The following is a 16614-nucleotide window of genomic DNA, read 5'->3' on the forward strand; positions in this document are numbered from 1 at the left end:
AACAGGAAAACAATTAACTAACAAGATTGTTACCTCAAATTTCGTATCCACTTCTCCAATATGATAGCATCTTCGTCCAGGGAGAATTGATATCGAAATATCACCACGTGTCATCCTTATGCATAAACAAAAAGAATAACAACACACCTCAACCTTTACCAGAGAAAGGTTGAAAACCGGTTTTAACAATTGCAAGCAAAATTTGAAAACCGTCGAAACACATATGCTTTTATGCTAAACCAAAACCGATTCAACATATTGTGGCTTTTTCACATATTGTTTCTATCAGAACCTCTCATGATCCTTTGATAAAGCCTACCTACTAGGGCTAGAACTTAATCCCGCTAAATCAAAAAGTCACCCAAACCATAAGGGTTCACAATATATGAAATCGAATATTAAGGTAGTAAAACCGAAATCAAACATCCCATAAACATACATAGAAATAAGATAAAATAAATTAAGCAAAGGCTACGTAAACCGAAAACTATCACAAGAAAAATTACTAATCAAATAATTTTATTCATAATAGACCAATACAATCAATGAAAGAAATCAAAAATTGGTGTCTATTAAACTAGATTAAGTATTACAACAAATAACTTAATCTTTAGAAGACTTCTAATTATTTACCGAAGATTCTTCGGTTTTTTGATTCTTGGATTTTCTCTTTTCTTTTAGATGATTGAGTCTTTGCTTCAGAATATTCAATTCCACAATCGACTTCAAGATGTTTGATTCAAGTAGTTTTTCATTCACTACTGTTGTTTCCAAAAGTTCACGAGTAACTTCAAAATTTCCCATTAACGCAAACATAAGCTCAAGAGAGATATGACTCCTTTTAGGTTCCTCAGAGAAGTAACGCTTGAATTCAACAGGAAAGGTTTCAAGTTTTCGTAGTTGAGATTCAATATCAATAGTATTCTCACCCATCTTTGACCGCAGACAAGAGTATCGGTCCAAAAGATGGTTTATATAATAATTCAAACTTGATTTCCAAAAATGAAATACCGAATTATGGTATCTTATTTGCGAAAATATACTCTTGGAAACAACACGAGTATTTCCGAACCAGTATGACCAAAAGATCATGAAGAATTTTCCAAAAACTTTGGTCAGGGATTTCCCAAGGATAGAAATATACTCAAAGTATAAATACTTTAAATATACTGGAATCTAAAATATGTTTTTCAAATTCTTGTGCTCTTTTTAAGAATTTCCCTTTTTATTTGAATCGAGGATATCAATGGAAATTCTATAAACCAACATCAGTCGTTGGTGTGAGCTATTGATAGCTCAGAATTTGTGAAATAAGATCCACCACGATGTTTCTGAATATCTATATTTTTGAGACTCTTCCAAGAATAAACTTCTTTCACTGTGTCACAACAGGAGTAATCTGATTTAACAGAGTAATCATCTTGATGATCATAATTGTGACATGAAGTTTTTTGAGTCATGTGATAAACTGAACTCTTGTATCGACCCAGGAATTTTTTGGAATATGACATCATCATTTGATGAGATTGTTTCCTGGATCCAATCTTAGACAGTTGATTAACTACAAAACAGCATGATCTGAAATCATTCCCCTTTGTGTGTAAGAGTTGATTATTACAACCTTCTGAGAGATAATCATTGTCACAATTGATGATCATTGATTTTGACCGGATATTAGTCAAAAGATTATCCCTAGAAATCCATCCATCATGATCCTTGTGAGAGGTATCACAATGTTGTATATTAGTCAAGAGATTCTTCAGGTTAGAATCACATATCTTGTTTTAACTAATATAACTCCTTTGGATTGAGAAGATTCAAGACCTTTAGATTCAGCACCTTCATGAATCAAGAAATCTCTGACGATCTTTTCGGCAGATGGATAATAGGTATTATCCTTTAGATTATATTTTTCAGCTAGCTTTCTAAAAAACTTGATCTCATTATAGACATCTGAACCTGACTTCTTTGCCACATCAGTTTGTTTTCTAATTAACCCATCATGGTTAATATTGTTGTGTTCCACTAGTGAACTTACAGTACATACCTGTTTATCAGTTTTTGAAAACAAACTTTCTTTAAGAAGTATATCATATTCTTGCTCAACGTTAACTGAATCAGACATTAGATTCAATTTTTAAGGTTGGATCGCACCAAACACAGATTGTTAGACCTTTTCGTGTTTGTCTGCTCTGATACCAATTGAAAAGGCGAGGGTACCCAAATATACCTCAAGCTAAAACTTTTCCTACCTATAAGTCCTTTCTCCGAAAGTGATTGTCTATGGACTGAGTCGAAACAATACAACTAATCGGTTCACACTTCGTGTGATTGTCTATGGATACGAGATCGAGACAATACACCAACGAAGTATGTTTACTTGATACAAAGGTTCGTAATTAACCAAACACAATAGGATTGCTTATCAAGTAAATAGGAATTAACGTTTGTGTAATTTACTTTAATTATAATAAAACAATTATAATGTGGAATATAAAAGTAAATGACACAGCAAGGTTTTGTTAACGAGGAAACCGCAAATGCAGAAAAACCCCGGGACCTAGTTCAGAATTGAATACTCTCAGGATTAAGCCACTACACAAAATTACACTAACTTCGAATAGTTGAGACCAAGTAACTAACCTTATAGTTCACCTAGTTCCTTCTGCATTACCACGCCTCCAACTTATAAATAAGTCACGTACTTGGAACAATTCCTTTGGTTCATATTCCAAATAATAAGGGAACAACAAATCTGTTTGGTATTACCTCTATTCAACCAAGTGATATGAGTCGGACAAAGGCTCTTCCGTTTATCTCAACATAAACTCCTTCGTAAGGTCCTTAGATCTATCTTATATTCAATCACCCAAAGGTAATCGATTAAGATTAAGCCAACAACACCTTTAATCCTAAGAATCGTGTTGATGCCGATTTACTCAATTAATCAATCCAACATACCACAAGGATAAACTGATTATTAATTGGATCCTCTTTTACCGAAACAAGTATTGTGCACACCAAAGATTATAAAACCCAAGTTAGATCTTCAATATCTTCTTTGTCTTCAAATCTTTTTAAATATTCAACAAGAAACTGCACACAATCACTTGAATCTCTTGTGATTAATCATGCACAGACCGGAGTCTGTTAACAATGGATTACCACAAGATCGTATTTAGAACTAACAACAGTCTAAAGATCCCTGTCGAAATTATGAACTAGTTTGAGTGAATCTTATATCATAAGAGAAGATTCTCAAGAATAAAAAAAATAGGTGCAATCAGATTTCAACCACTATTAGTCAATCAAATCAATCGAAAACAAAAGATAAACCGCAATTATCTAGTTTCCCACCAATGGGTCACGCTACAGCTTCTCAATCCTAAAGAAGACTTTAAACTGAGCGGTCGTAAGAGATTTCGCCTAATTAGGTTCCTCTCCTCTCCGAATAGGCGGTTACACCAGTAACAACAACAAAAGAGTAAATCTGTTGTTACGAAGGATTAGTTTGCTAGAAAGGCAAACTTCAAGTATTTATGGACAAGGAAGTTTGGACACCAAGGAATTTCCAAAACCGAAAATATTCTCAAGATATTCATTAAAGCACAAATTCGGTTTCCATAATTCCTGGAAATACTCTGTCCAAAAATAACGATCGAAAACTCTCGGAAAATCTAATTAGTAAATGCACATTACTAATTCTGTAATTTCCCTACAAAATGAAATTAATAACCTTAATTAAAAGATTCTTAACTTACTTATGTTTCGATCTGGGATTCTCTTCCCTTATCCGTTAAGGAATATCTTTGAACAATTAAAGAAATAAACATTCACAGCACGTGTTCAAAATTTGTCGACATCTTAACTTTGTAAGTTCTCTTTCACACCTACAACCTTGAAACCGATTTGCCACACTTCCAAACAAGTTTAGAATTGGTTCATATGACTTTCAAGAACTATGTGATTGATCAAACCAACATTCAATCACAATCATGGGTTTACGGTTCTACCAAAACAAGTTTCGGTTCTACCTCCATGTGAGTATTGTGCATAGTCACACTAGCTTTCCAAAAATTCGGTTGACTAGGTACTAGGATCGGTTCCCCACATATATATGGTATCTAACTTATATGTGTTGCACATGTCCATAGGATCGGTTCCCCTTTGCCTAAAAACGTGTTGCACATGTCCATAGGACCGGTTCCCCTTTCTGCTATAAACCTTGCTGAACCCCGTACAAGGATCGGTTCCCTTTGATGTACTGCACCCCTTACAAGGATCGGTTCCCCCTTTCCTTTTAATTGGTCAGACATACAAAATACGATCATACCACATGTGATTACTTAAGATCGGTTTTACTAATAAAAGTTATACCATTACATAAGTCAGGCCTTTGTGAATAGTTTTACCAAGAACACAACAAGTTCTGAGCGGTTATACTCTATCACACATATTGGTTGTTCATAAGATATGCAATGAATAACAAAACCAATAACACCTGGCGATTTCCTTTTCGGTCCACAAACAAGTTTATGAACTTACTTCCTTAGAACACATGTAAACATTGTTCCCTAGGATGAAATTCTAACCTCATACCCATACATAATCACAATAGCATTCAAATGATTATGGCAATGTCTTATCTACAAAGTTTAATGGTTAAGCAATAAACCTCGTATTGTATTCCTTAATACTATGTCTATCTAGAGTTCAAATACGCTTCGTAGTTATGTTTTCAATATGCACGACTTGAAAGATACGTTAGGGAATGAAACAGTTCAAGTCAAATATCAATAACCTCAAGTGGAAGGATGATTGTTGTCGTTGTAGCTCCTTGCTTCTTCACGTCTTCAAGACTTCGCAATACTTGTAATGTCTCATATCCTAATACTTTCAAGCTAATCTATACGAAGTTGACTCTAGTACATAATCAAGCGACTCTTAACATGAGTTTTGATTCACTAAAATATGACAACCAAACTTGACATACCAACGCTTGGTGGGTTCAACTGAGCAATGCTCTAACAAGAGGTCATTGTATATATGGACTCAAACAAGCTCCAAGAGCTTGGTTTGAGAGCTTTTGTACTCCTCTAGAAGAATTTGGTTTCACAAGGTCATCTTGTGATCATTCAATGTTTCTTTATACACTCAATCAGGATATGATGATTCTACTGTTATATGTAGATGATATAATTCTTATGGGCTCTTCTACGTCTTTACTGGAGTCCTTGATTACTTTTCTTCAGACTTCTTATCTAATGAAGGACTTGGGTACTCTGCATTATTTCTTGGGCATAAAATCTTGTTTTCACCCAACTGAGTCTAAAGTCTTGCTAACTCAGAAGAAATATACTTTGGAACTTCTTAATAAGTTTGATATGCTGCAGTGCAAGCCCTATAAGACTCCAGTTGCTAAGGGTCGTAGTGTTTCTGCACATTAGGGTATTCTCTTATCTGATGTTACTGCTTACAGAATCCTGGTGGGTGGTTTATTATACCTTATTATGACTAGACCAGACATCTCCTTCTCTGTCAATTATGTACCACAGTTTATGCATAAACCAACTGAAGATCATTTTCTACTTGCTAAAAGGATCCTTAGATACTTGAAAGGTACTCTGAGATCTGGTATTACTCTGTCTTCGGGTGATTTTAGTTCAATATCAGCTTACTGTGACTCAGATTGGGTGGTTGCCCTGATACAAGGAGATGCACCTCTGAGTTTTGTGTCTTTCTTGGTCATTCACTTGTCTCCTGGTCTTCTGCTGAAGCTGAGTACAAATCCATGGCAATTGCTTCTGCTGAAATGTTGTGGATATCTTTTCTTCTTACTGAATTGGGTATCTCAATGACTACTCCTTTTACTCTAAACTGTGGCAATATGTCTGCTGTCAGCTTAGCCAGTAATCCCATTTTTTATGCAAGGACTAAACACATTGGGATAGACTACCACTTTATTAGAGATTTGGTGACAGCTTCTTTTGTTCACATTGTTTTTGTTCCTTCTCATCTTCAAGTGGCTAATCTCTTCACCAAGGGCTTAGTGTCATCTCTTTTCTCTACTTTGGCTAACAAGCTGATGTACTTGTGTCGTGCTCATCTTGAAGGGGAGTGTAACTATATTGTAGTGTGATAGGAGTGTCATTGTAATAACTTTTTCTATTTTTTGTTAACAATCCGTTGTATCAGACTGTGTCCAGTGTCAGGATATAATTAGCCCTCAGTTGTAACCGTTTGGTTTGTCGTCAATAATTTCAAATTACTTTAGTTTCTCTCTCCTTTCAGTTTCTTTCACCGAGAAACGGTCCGAATGTGATCGAAGATATTCAATTTTATGCGGTTTCAAGTCAAGTGACATATTTTGGGTTGGGTGGCATTAAGTGCCAATCTTCTTTTCGTCTCGTTGAGATTAAGATCCGGCGGTTATAATGATGTTAAGTTAGTGAGTGTTTCCTATGTTTTTATGGTTGTGTTTTGTGAATAATTGAACATGGTTATAATGATGTTAAGTTGGGAGTGTTTCCTATGTTTTTATGGTTGTGTTTTGTGAATAATTGAACATGTCCACTGTTGCTGAGTTTTCTTTTCTACTACCGTTTTAGACAGTTTTTAGCCTTTGTTAACGAACTTTTAGCTTTAGGTCATACCGGCTAACAGCGGGTTACATGCTGATTTTGGATTGATGAAAGATTTTCAATTCAATCCAGATTTTAAGTTGGGCTGATATTATAGGTCCCTGACAATTTTGCTTAATAGGAGAGCCACATTAAAAAAATGCCAATCTTCTTTTCATCCCACTGGGAGATTAACGTAAAAATCAACCGGTTATGTAGTAACATCCGAAATGGATCATATGCAAACCACAACAATCACATAGTTTGTTCTCATCGGAACTCCTTCATCACTTTAGCAACAATAAGTCGGTAACAAAAGGTATAAAGATTGGTACCAAGTACATTTTTCAGAATTGAAAATTCAGACACATTCAGACTACAAAGTTGAACAGTAATTACTTCACATTCCAAATCTGCTGCTATTAGTAAACCATAACGGCAACATTTATCTAGTCAAAAAAGCAACTAAAAGAAGTTGAAAAACCAACAAGTTCTGATATGAAATTAACCACCTAATGTTCACAGATATAACCTTGATAATTGAAATTAAAATTTAAGATAAACCTGAATGAGATAAAACAAACACGGTGCGTATGAAATAAACCATTTAATATTCCACCGTGAAGTCTGAATCTGTTTCTTTTGAAAGCTTATATGCAAGCAGAATTACACCTATGAAATAGGAAACACACGAGGAGGAAAAATAAAGTTCCATGGAACAAAAGACCAGCCCCTTCTACATAAACAAGTTAATTAATATTCATAAATATAACATATCAGTACATCAATCCTCTTGCAGGGACTCTAATACTTGCACTACTAATTGATTCACTCTTCAAGAATATGTAGTAACTCTAATACTTGCGCTACTAATTGATTCACTCTTCAAGAATATGTAGTAAGTGATTTAACACCATAGAAGAAGAATTCCATAGATTGACAGAGTAATCTCAAACTTTTATTTATATACCCTAGTTTATAATACGCTCTAATGAGGAAATGTTAAGACCATCATCTCTTAGAACTAAACATGATACAAATCCATACATCTATGTTGTGTTAGGCGCTAGGTGACAAGGCCTTTGCCTCACCCCGCCTAGCGCCCAAGGCGCCCAGGAAAACAATAATATTAAAAAAAAAAATTGTTCACATTTTTGCGCCTAGGCCGTTTTATCATCTAGGCGCCCCTTGGGCGACTCATGCGCCTAGGGCGCCTAGCTCCAATAGAATAATCCCTGGTATTAACATACCGTACAACAAGAATACCCATGAGAATTACCAATTATGCAGTAAGACAGTTCACTCAGTATGAAATGCAGCTCCTTGCCATCCTTACCATAGTATCTTACACTTCAGCATGATTATAATAAGATTTGAACTATGCCGTATCACGTAGGCTTCTATTACAACCGTACCATCCTATCCATAACCCAATTAACTGCTAAAGACACATACATTATGTTTCTATCAGGTAATATTCGGGAAAGAACAATGCAAGCAAGTAACTGTTGAGATGCTATGTTCAGAATCACACAGAAGGTCAATAAAGGTACATGATTACACATACTAAAGTCTTATTATGTTCTTTCCCGAGTAAGAACTGAACCAATTGACAGAGACACAGCCCTCCTAAATAGTACCAGAACTAAAACAATTCAGTCACTACATTTGAGCTTCACAAAAATTTGTATTCCTAATTCATCAGAAACGAAATACGGTTCAAAGTAATAGAGTTGGAAAACTTCAAGGCTACTAAGGAGTACCACCAATCTCCACAAATGAGGCAGGAAAAAAAAAATCTACTAAAGAAGACCAAAATACCTGTATCAGCAAACATGAAATTCAAAAACTTAAAAATCAAACCTAAGCAAAAGGAACAAATTCTTACTATTGAAAAAAACATACAATACAATACTTAATCAATTAGAATCTGACAATTACTAAATTCATATTTATTTAAATACCATCAGTACTTAATTATGCAAATCAAAGTCTTATTAAGTTCTATTCCTAGTAACAACTAAACAAAAACATACCACAAAACACAGCTCGTAAGTGGTAACAGAACTAAAACTATTCAGTCACCCAATTTGAGCTTCACAGCTATTTGCATTCCTAATTCATCAGTAACGAAATATGGTTCAAAGTAATAAGAGTTCGGGAACTTCAAAGAGCCCTAAAAATATCCTCAATCTCCACAAATAAGGCAAAAAAGAAAAATATTTCTACTAAAAGAAGATCAAAACACCTATATCAACAAAGACGAAATTCAAAAGCTTACCTTAAATGTCAAACCAAAGCAAAAGGAGCAAACTGTTACGATGAATAACATACAATACAATACAATACATAATCAATTAAGATCTTGATAATTACTAAATTCAAATTTATTTCCACAAATACCAAATTACAGAAGAAAAAAACGATCATAAACTGATATACACATAAAATTCATTAAATATTGAAGCTCGCTCACCTAGAGAGATAAGGATCGAACACCGCAATCCAGCCTCTGATTCTTGAAATTTGAAATTAGTTCAACTAATTATAGATTTACTATTGATAATCAACAACTTCAGAATCAGTAACAGATCTAGAATGTTGAACAATTGATCTCCCAATAGAATTAATCCATTCTTCTTTTTCTTTCTCAGAATCAGCAATAAAATACATAGTTTCCTTATTAGTTGATAATTCAAAAGCAAATTGTTTATTCAAAACATCTTCAGCACCTTTAACAGTTAAACAAGTACCAACAGGTATAACACCTCTAGGTATTGAAGAACTATTCACCAATGATTCTTTAAACCAAAACAATTTCCCTTGTTTCAATATAAACCAACGACGACGCCATGTTTTAATATATTCACCTTGTTTTGTCAACCAACCTGTTCTTTCTGGATTACTCCAATATTCAACACCGCCATAATCTTCTTTCTGAGTTTGTGTTGATCCCATTGCATATCTCCATAGACTTGCCATTCTTTCTTTCCCCCCGACTAAAAACCCTAATTACTTTCTCCCGATTCGATCTTTTCTTTCTCTAGAAAGGAGAAAAGAAAAAGAATAATCAGTTTCAGTCTCTGGAGCCACGTTGTGGTGGTAGTGGTTGTGTGCCCTTTACTGTTTTGTGGGCTCCACGGATCCGAACTGGAATCTCTATATATATCCAGATCGATATACCGACGGCTAAGGTCGACCGGATTGAGACATTACGAACACAGCCACACAGGCTATCTGCACTGCAGCAAAGATCTCATTAACACTTCGGTGGCATGTGCCCCAAGCCATACTTTCTGCAGCAAAGAAAAACAAACACATCCGAACGCCATATATATAACAACTTGACAAAAATAGTAGGATCCGTTGACCGGGGAGGCAAAAGTTATATTAAAGATAATAACGAAAATGATATTTGGCACCCGATTTAAGTGCACCCAATGCATTTAATATTACGTGGCGTTGAGTTGGATAATTTTCTCCATTAACTTCTAAATTCAAAAATATTTCTGTTAATTTTTTAAAAACCCTATGAGAAAAATTAATTGAATTTTAATATATTTTCGTTTTGTATGTTCCGGATAGTATTACTCGTATGTTAAATCATAGAAAGAAGAACTATACAAAGTACTACCTGTGGAGATATTTTATCACCATCAAATTCACATTAAGGATTTGTAAAAACATGGACTCTTTATTTCTTAATTGATAATTTTTGAAGTATCCAATCAAATGTTCAATGAATCAGTGATAATGATCAAAGTAATTGTCTATAGTATTGGTCTGAGTGAGGATTGAAAGTTGGAGATCATACTTTACAGAAAGATTGTCCGCCAAACAACCACATAATCAAAAGTTCAGCTCTTAGTTCTATTTTTTTTTTGTCCTCTGAGATTTTTTTTTTTTTTTTTTGATAGAACTACCAAATGTCGTTCATCCATAAAACTTGAGTGATTACAAGTGTAACATTCATCACAAACCAAAAAAAAAAAATTCTGAGTTTTGATCATAGCTCTTACAACCGTGTTAGTTAATGTTTTTCGTCAAAATAGGTCATCATCGTTATCAAAATCAATGGAGAGACTAATTAAAATAACAGAGCAAAGATATAAAAAGAGGATAGAAGAACTTACAAATAAGATTTAGTCGTGAAAAAAAAGAGTACTAACAGTTGGATCGCCACGTAACACTGGGTGCAGTGGGTGCAGAAACTTGGGCGCCATATATCATAGTCGAGATAATAATTCAGACACTAACAATTGTGCTAGCAATGTTTTAAACATATTGGTAAAAATGATGAGGGATCCTTCAATTTAGTTATTTAGAAATTACTCTAAAAACCATTTCAAATAAAAAAACAGATGTTGTAACGATTATTTGATCTTTCTGGTTTCAATTTATTTGTTTGGCGTTATTTTTTGTATTTTGTTCACTGATGCTATGACTTGACCTTTTGTGATCCTCTTTTCGTTATGAATAAATAAGATATGAGCTTTTTTTTAGAGCAAAAAAAAGTAAAATCGATGAGGTGGAGGATTCGTCAATGATATATACAAAACTTTTATTTATTATTATTTCTTTATACGGATGGTTCTAAAGTTGGTCAACTGGATTACTTTTCTGAAACTTATAAACGGAATAGTATATTTATTTCACATGTATTGCTAAGGCAAGTTTTATGGTGGAATTCAAGTTATTACAAGTAAGGATGCACATGAACTGAACCAGAACCCCGGAGAATATGGTACAAGGAATGGGACTAGAATCAAGAACCGGTAATATAAAGGGTACCGGTACCGGTTTTGCTAAAATTCCCGGAATGTATCGGACCAAAGTACCTGTTTAATCCTAGCCTTTGATTTTCCATGAATCTTAGTCGTTGATGCTAGGTATTTACTTCACTTTACTCTCGATCATATCTTATATCGATCTTTTTCCTTCTTCTTACTTCTTCTTCACCATCTCTAAGTCAGTCAGCCACCACCACCATCAGTGAATGAGGAAAGGACTAGGAAGAAGGGATAGAAGACATATGAAGATTCGAAGGTTGACTTGAATGGGATTTAATTAGGTCGAAATCAGAAATCAGAGAAGCCAACTTCTTATTCTTCCCCACTTTCACTTGAGTGCCGCTGCAACAAGAATTAGATCTGAGAAGCGAAAATTGATGACATAATTAATATGGGTTTGATGGAAATGGCTAAGATACGGGTGTGTATGGACTTTGAGAAGAAGATGAGATGATTAAGTTGTTGTTATGAAATAAGCAAAATCTGATGAGGGTTTGCTGTGAAGATCTCAGAGAAGAATTAGGTAAACAAATTTGAACTACTTTTGTTGAATCGAAGATTGGTTATGATGAATTTGGTTCTACACAAAGGAATTAAACTTGTGAAATCGAATTCAAGAGTTTTTAATGATTCTGAGAAGACTGGGGTGATTACGTCGTTGTTAATGAATGATAGGCCTGTCAATGGAAGAATATCCGTCGGATATTTAGAAATCCGATATCCGGTAGGTTAAGAACTACCGGATATTCGATATCCGATAATATCCTATAGGATATCAAAATCAGATATCGATTCCGATAGGCTAAGTTATCGGATATCGGATATTTATCGGATAATATCCGGTTCTGAATAAAATTTTACAAATCCTTTAAAACGTGTTCATAATTGAAATTTAAGTTCAATTTTTCAAACGTTTCATATCGGATATTTGTATCGGATATCGGATATTAGGGTAAATCACAAATAAATCACAAATATGGTTAGGGTAAATCACAAATAAATCCATGTTCTATCGGATATTAACCAAACGGATAGAGCCTAGTCCGATTCCGATAGGTTAAGGAAGAAATATCTGATAAATATCCGTATCCAATATCCGATAAAACGGATAAAATCATATAGGATCCCGAATACTCGGAAACGGATTCCGGATATCGGACATATATTGACAGGCCTAATGAATGATGAAATAATAAATGGTTTTAGGTTTATTACCTTATAGAGAAACAATGGGTTTAGAGGTATCTTGTGATATGTATGAATGGGGAAAAAGGCCAACAAAACCAATAGTTGGGAGAAGAAATGGAATAGGTGGGGGGTATTGAAGTTGTATAGATTTGTGTTGTTGTTCTTGAGTTCATGAATAAAAACCCGGTATCGTATTTGTACCAAACCGGTCTTACATGTACAGGGACTGGCACAAGTATTCAAGAAAGAAACCGTTCAATATGAGGTACAGGTAGCGGGTTTTTAAGAAACCCGGACTGTACCGGCCCATGTGCATCCCTAATTACAAGCTTAGAAAAAGAGTATAATGTCAAGTCTAATGGCTTCCAAGTTGGGATCATCACACATTTGCCAATGAATTTTCCAAGCTTTCATGGAAGATACTTTGGATTCCAAGAGAAAATGGTAATCCGAAATTGCAACCTCGAAATGCGCTCAAGTTTGTGGTTAGTTTTATTTCTAAATCTAATGGCATGTTTTTGACCCTCGACTTTGAGGGCCAATAATGTACATGATTTTGAATGCAATTCAGAATCACTTTTTTTAAATCTATTTTACCTTCCGCCATTATAATTGAACTTCCATGATATTTCAAGTGATTAGGTGTCGTGGAATTTTGAAGATGAAATCTTCCACCATAAGACTTGGCCTTACATTAAATCAGAACACCAAAGACGTGTTAATAAAGTAGTACCAAAATGATATTAGTATTATACCAAGATGTGGTAGCCTTTAGAAAAAAACTACTCTTGGCATGTGGTCTAGGAGGAATAGTGCATGTCTTGGTTGATGACGCACCCCTACCAAAAAAATCAGTCACTTCTAACAAGTACTATTATTTTTGGAGTTCGATGGTTATTGGACCATTAAAAGACGAATAAATAGTCAGATATCACATTGAATCATCATTCTTGCTATTATACTTTGGATTTAAGAAGAATGAAAGTAAGAAGAAAAAAGAATACTAAGAATGGATAATTTGTAATAAAAAATGATTTTGAGTTTATCTATTTACCAGGTAGATAAAACATACATCTAAGCGCTTCAGAAGTCTTCTGACTTATACGGGTGCATTTTGAAATTATACAATGTTGAGACTCCTTGCTGAACGTATGATGAGATGAAAATATAAGCGTATTTTTCAAAATATCAATATATGTCTATTATGCAGATAGAGATACATAAGCCACTACTAATATCATAAAGATCAAGTACAGATTCACCTACTCGGTAAAAAAAATAAAATAAAAATCACAAGTTTCCAAAATCCTGATATACGATATACTGGACTACTGGTATAAGAAAAAACGAGTATGCGTAAATAAATAAATAACCAAGTGCTTTAGAAAATATCTAATATTAAATCTAGCTTAATTGATTATGAAGATGGTGTCAAAATGCAATTACTATTAAGCAAATAACAACATTCAAGCTAAGCAATTATGAGAATCGTCATGTTCTAAACTAGGGTCTCTTTCGTATCGAGCGAACAAGGATATTCCTATCACCCACTTGAGCGTGAAATGTCTTACTCTACTAAGTTAACAAACATTTTATCTATCCATATAGGTATCAGAAGTCTTCACTGATCGAGGTTGAAGCAAATCTCAGGATATAAAGGACGTCAGCTAAGGGAATCAAGTGCGTAGAATAGATGTAAGGAATACAACTGCATCTGAATTGTTTGGAGAGTTAATTCGGTATGAACTACATTCTAGTTCGAAATCTGATAGTAGGATAATATCTGTAGCGGGTTAATACAGTGTGGAGTTTAAAGTTGGACAAGGTTTTTTGTTTTCCACTCCAGTTTTCTTCGTTAACAAAATTCCGATTCATGTGTTTTCCCTTTTTGTATTATGTTGTTTATCTTTATATTAGGAATAACACAAGTAATACTTAGTCTGTTTAGATAATTTAAGTCCTTAGTGTTTGAGATCAAAAAAAAATACTTGTTATTGTTGAAGTCATATATCGAAAGATATATTACATGTTTCACACTTGTTAGAAATCGGATCCTGATAATTCAAATACAACTAGATTGATCTTGGATATTCAGTTTTGAGATCGTCCAAGAACTCATATACACAATTAGGTACACGAACATTGATCTATATATACATACTGACTACGGAAAATAAAAAGAAAAACTTTATATACAATCTGATTCAATGGTCTTTGCTTTGACCTACTTGTGATTGTATTAGGTTCTGTCCATACATGTTGCCGAATGTAATAGTTTGTGGTGTACTTTTACCCTCTCCTTTTCAGAAACTAACAATGGCACACAAAAACTTATTACCCGTTAATTTTTTTCTTTTTGATCCAATATATTTTTACTTAGATTTTATTAACTATTTGTTATTCAAAAAAGAAAAATTAGGAGATTTAATAGGTAGAGGAAAAATTATAGTTAGAGAGAAAAACACATAAATTAAAAAGAAACTGAAGACAGATACTCATATCGTAAAAACCAGAAGAAAATTGATCAATCCATAAAATCTACTTTATTAGAGAAACTGAGTTTTCGTCACATATCCCTTGGATAGAAACTGATTCATATGCATGCCCTGCTATCCAAAGCTCGTTGCTAGCCAAGGGATAACTCATAGTAGTTGGGTTGGAAAAATTATGGGGATACCCAAGACAAACCCTACTCATAGTGCTTGGCCTAAATATCGAAATAATAAAATAAAAATGAATTAACAACTTAGATGTCTTAACTAAACAAATAACCCACGCTCTCTTGTTTATCCTCAATCTAACCGATTTTGATATGAATTTCTTTAATCTCGCAGTCAGATCAAGGAATGTTGGTTTTAGTATTTTTCTCATCACCTTTATTGTTTTTCTCTTCACTTTAATGGTGATTATTTATCTTCACCCTTATGGTCATTTTTTTTATTCCTGTGATGATTCTTTGGCTTCACCCTTGTGATGATTATTTCTTCGTTCGTTGAGACGATTCTTTATTTTTCACTAGAGGTTATTTTGTTGGGTATGATTTTAATTTCTAAGTTTTTTTATGATTCGAATAAGGTTAAAATTAATTTTAGGGTTCAATGCAAGGTTGGTTTTCTACAAGAAGATCGTATTATATACAACGTTTTTTTGGGATCCATCTCAAAATTAGTGAGTGGTAAGATACATGGGTTAAACATCATATTTCCTTTTCAAGCAACTCATGGAATATTTTTTTGTCGATTGCGATCGTCGATTTTAACTTCGTATTTTACGTCATAAAGATTACATCTCGATTATCAGACTCATTACTAAATTCATCATCGGAATTACTACATCATGACGGTCAGTTAACTACTCTCAAGTCATATCGAAATATCGAGGGAATACTACTGATGGTCACAGTTTCAACCATTACTCATGCTAGGAATCTTGTAATTACTCCATAACCCATAATTGCTTGAATATTTCAACGTGTGAACTGCCTATATTTTCTTCTATTCATTCTGTCATTACCCATATACTCTATCCCATGTTTAAAACCACTGGCCCTGGTATGATAGCCTCACTTAACATAATCAAAACAGAACATAATTTCATTAGGTTTAATCTTTGGATGATAAAGTCGTTTATCTCCAATTATCAAACGAGAATAGTTACAACAGTAGCTCATAGTCTCGGAAATCTTGCTACTCAGCAAAATGTTCATTATTTGTGAAAGTCTTCCACAACCCCCTTTTGCATCTCTTCTAGATGTTGAAGGTTTTTCTATTAATGTTATCTCCTCTGTTTGACTTTTGTTAGAGGGAGAGCAAAAAAAGATCCGAGGAGAACAAAAAGCGTGGTTGACTCATCAATATGGAGTGATTTAATAAATTTGTGTGAGTTGGAAAAATTTAATGAAAATGGGGGGTATACACCACCAACTTTTTCTTAAGCAACCTGTATGAAAAAACCTAAATACAATTTCGAGAGTTCAACTTAATGAATATCAATCAAGGAATAATATTAATAGTTAT

The 16614-nt window shown here is 34.0% G+C and overlaps 1 protein-coding gene across 1 annotated transcript; it reads right to left on the reverse strand.

Moving 5' to 3' along the window:
• Positions 1 to 8907: 8907 nt before the first annotated feature.
• LOC113338410 (pleckstrin homology domain-containing protein 1-like) lies at positions 8908 to 9751 on the reverse strand. The gene has a single exon (XM_026583847.1). It carries the CDS (start codon positions 9600 to 9602, stop codon positions 9177 to 9179), a length of 426 nt encoding a protein of 141 aa, XP_026439632.1. The 5' UTR covers positions 9603 to 9751; the 3' UTR covers positions 8908 to 9176.
• Positions 9752 to 16614: the final 6863 nt, after the last annotated feature.

The sequence above is a fragment of the Papaver somniferum genome, unplaced genomic scaffold (assembly GCF_003573695.1).
Source record: "Papaver somniferum cultivar HN1 unplaced genomic scaffold, ASM357369v1 unplaced-scaffold_19, whole genome shotgun sequence".
Classification (NCBI taxonomy): Eukaryota; Viridiplantae; Streptophyta; class Magnoliopsida; order Ranunculales; family Papaveraceae; genus Papaver; species Papaver somniferum.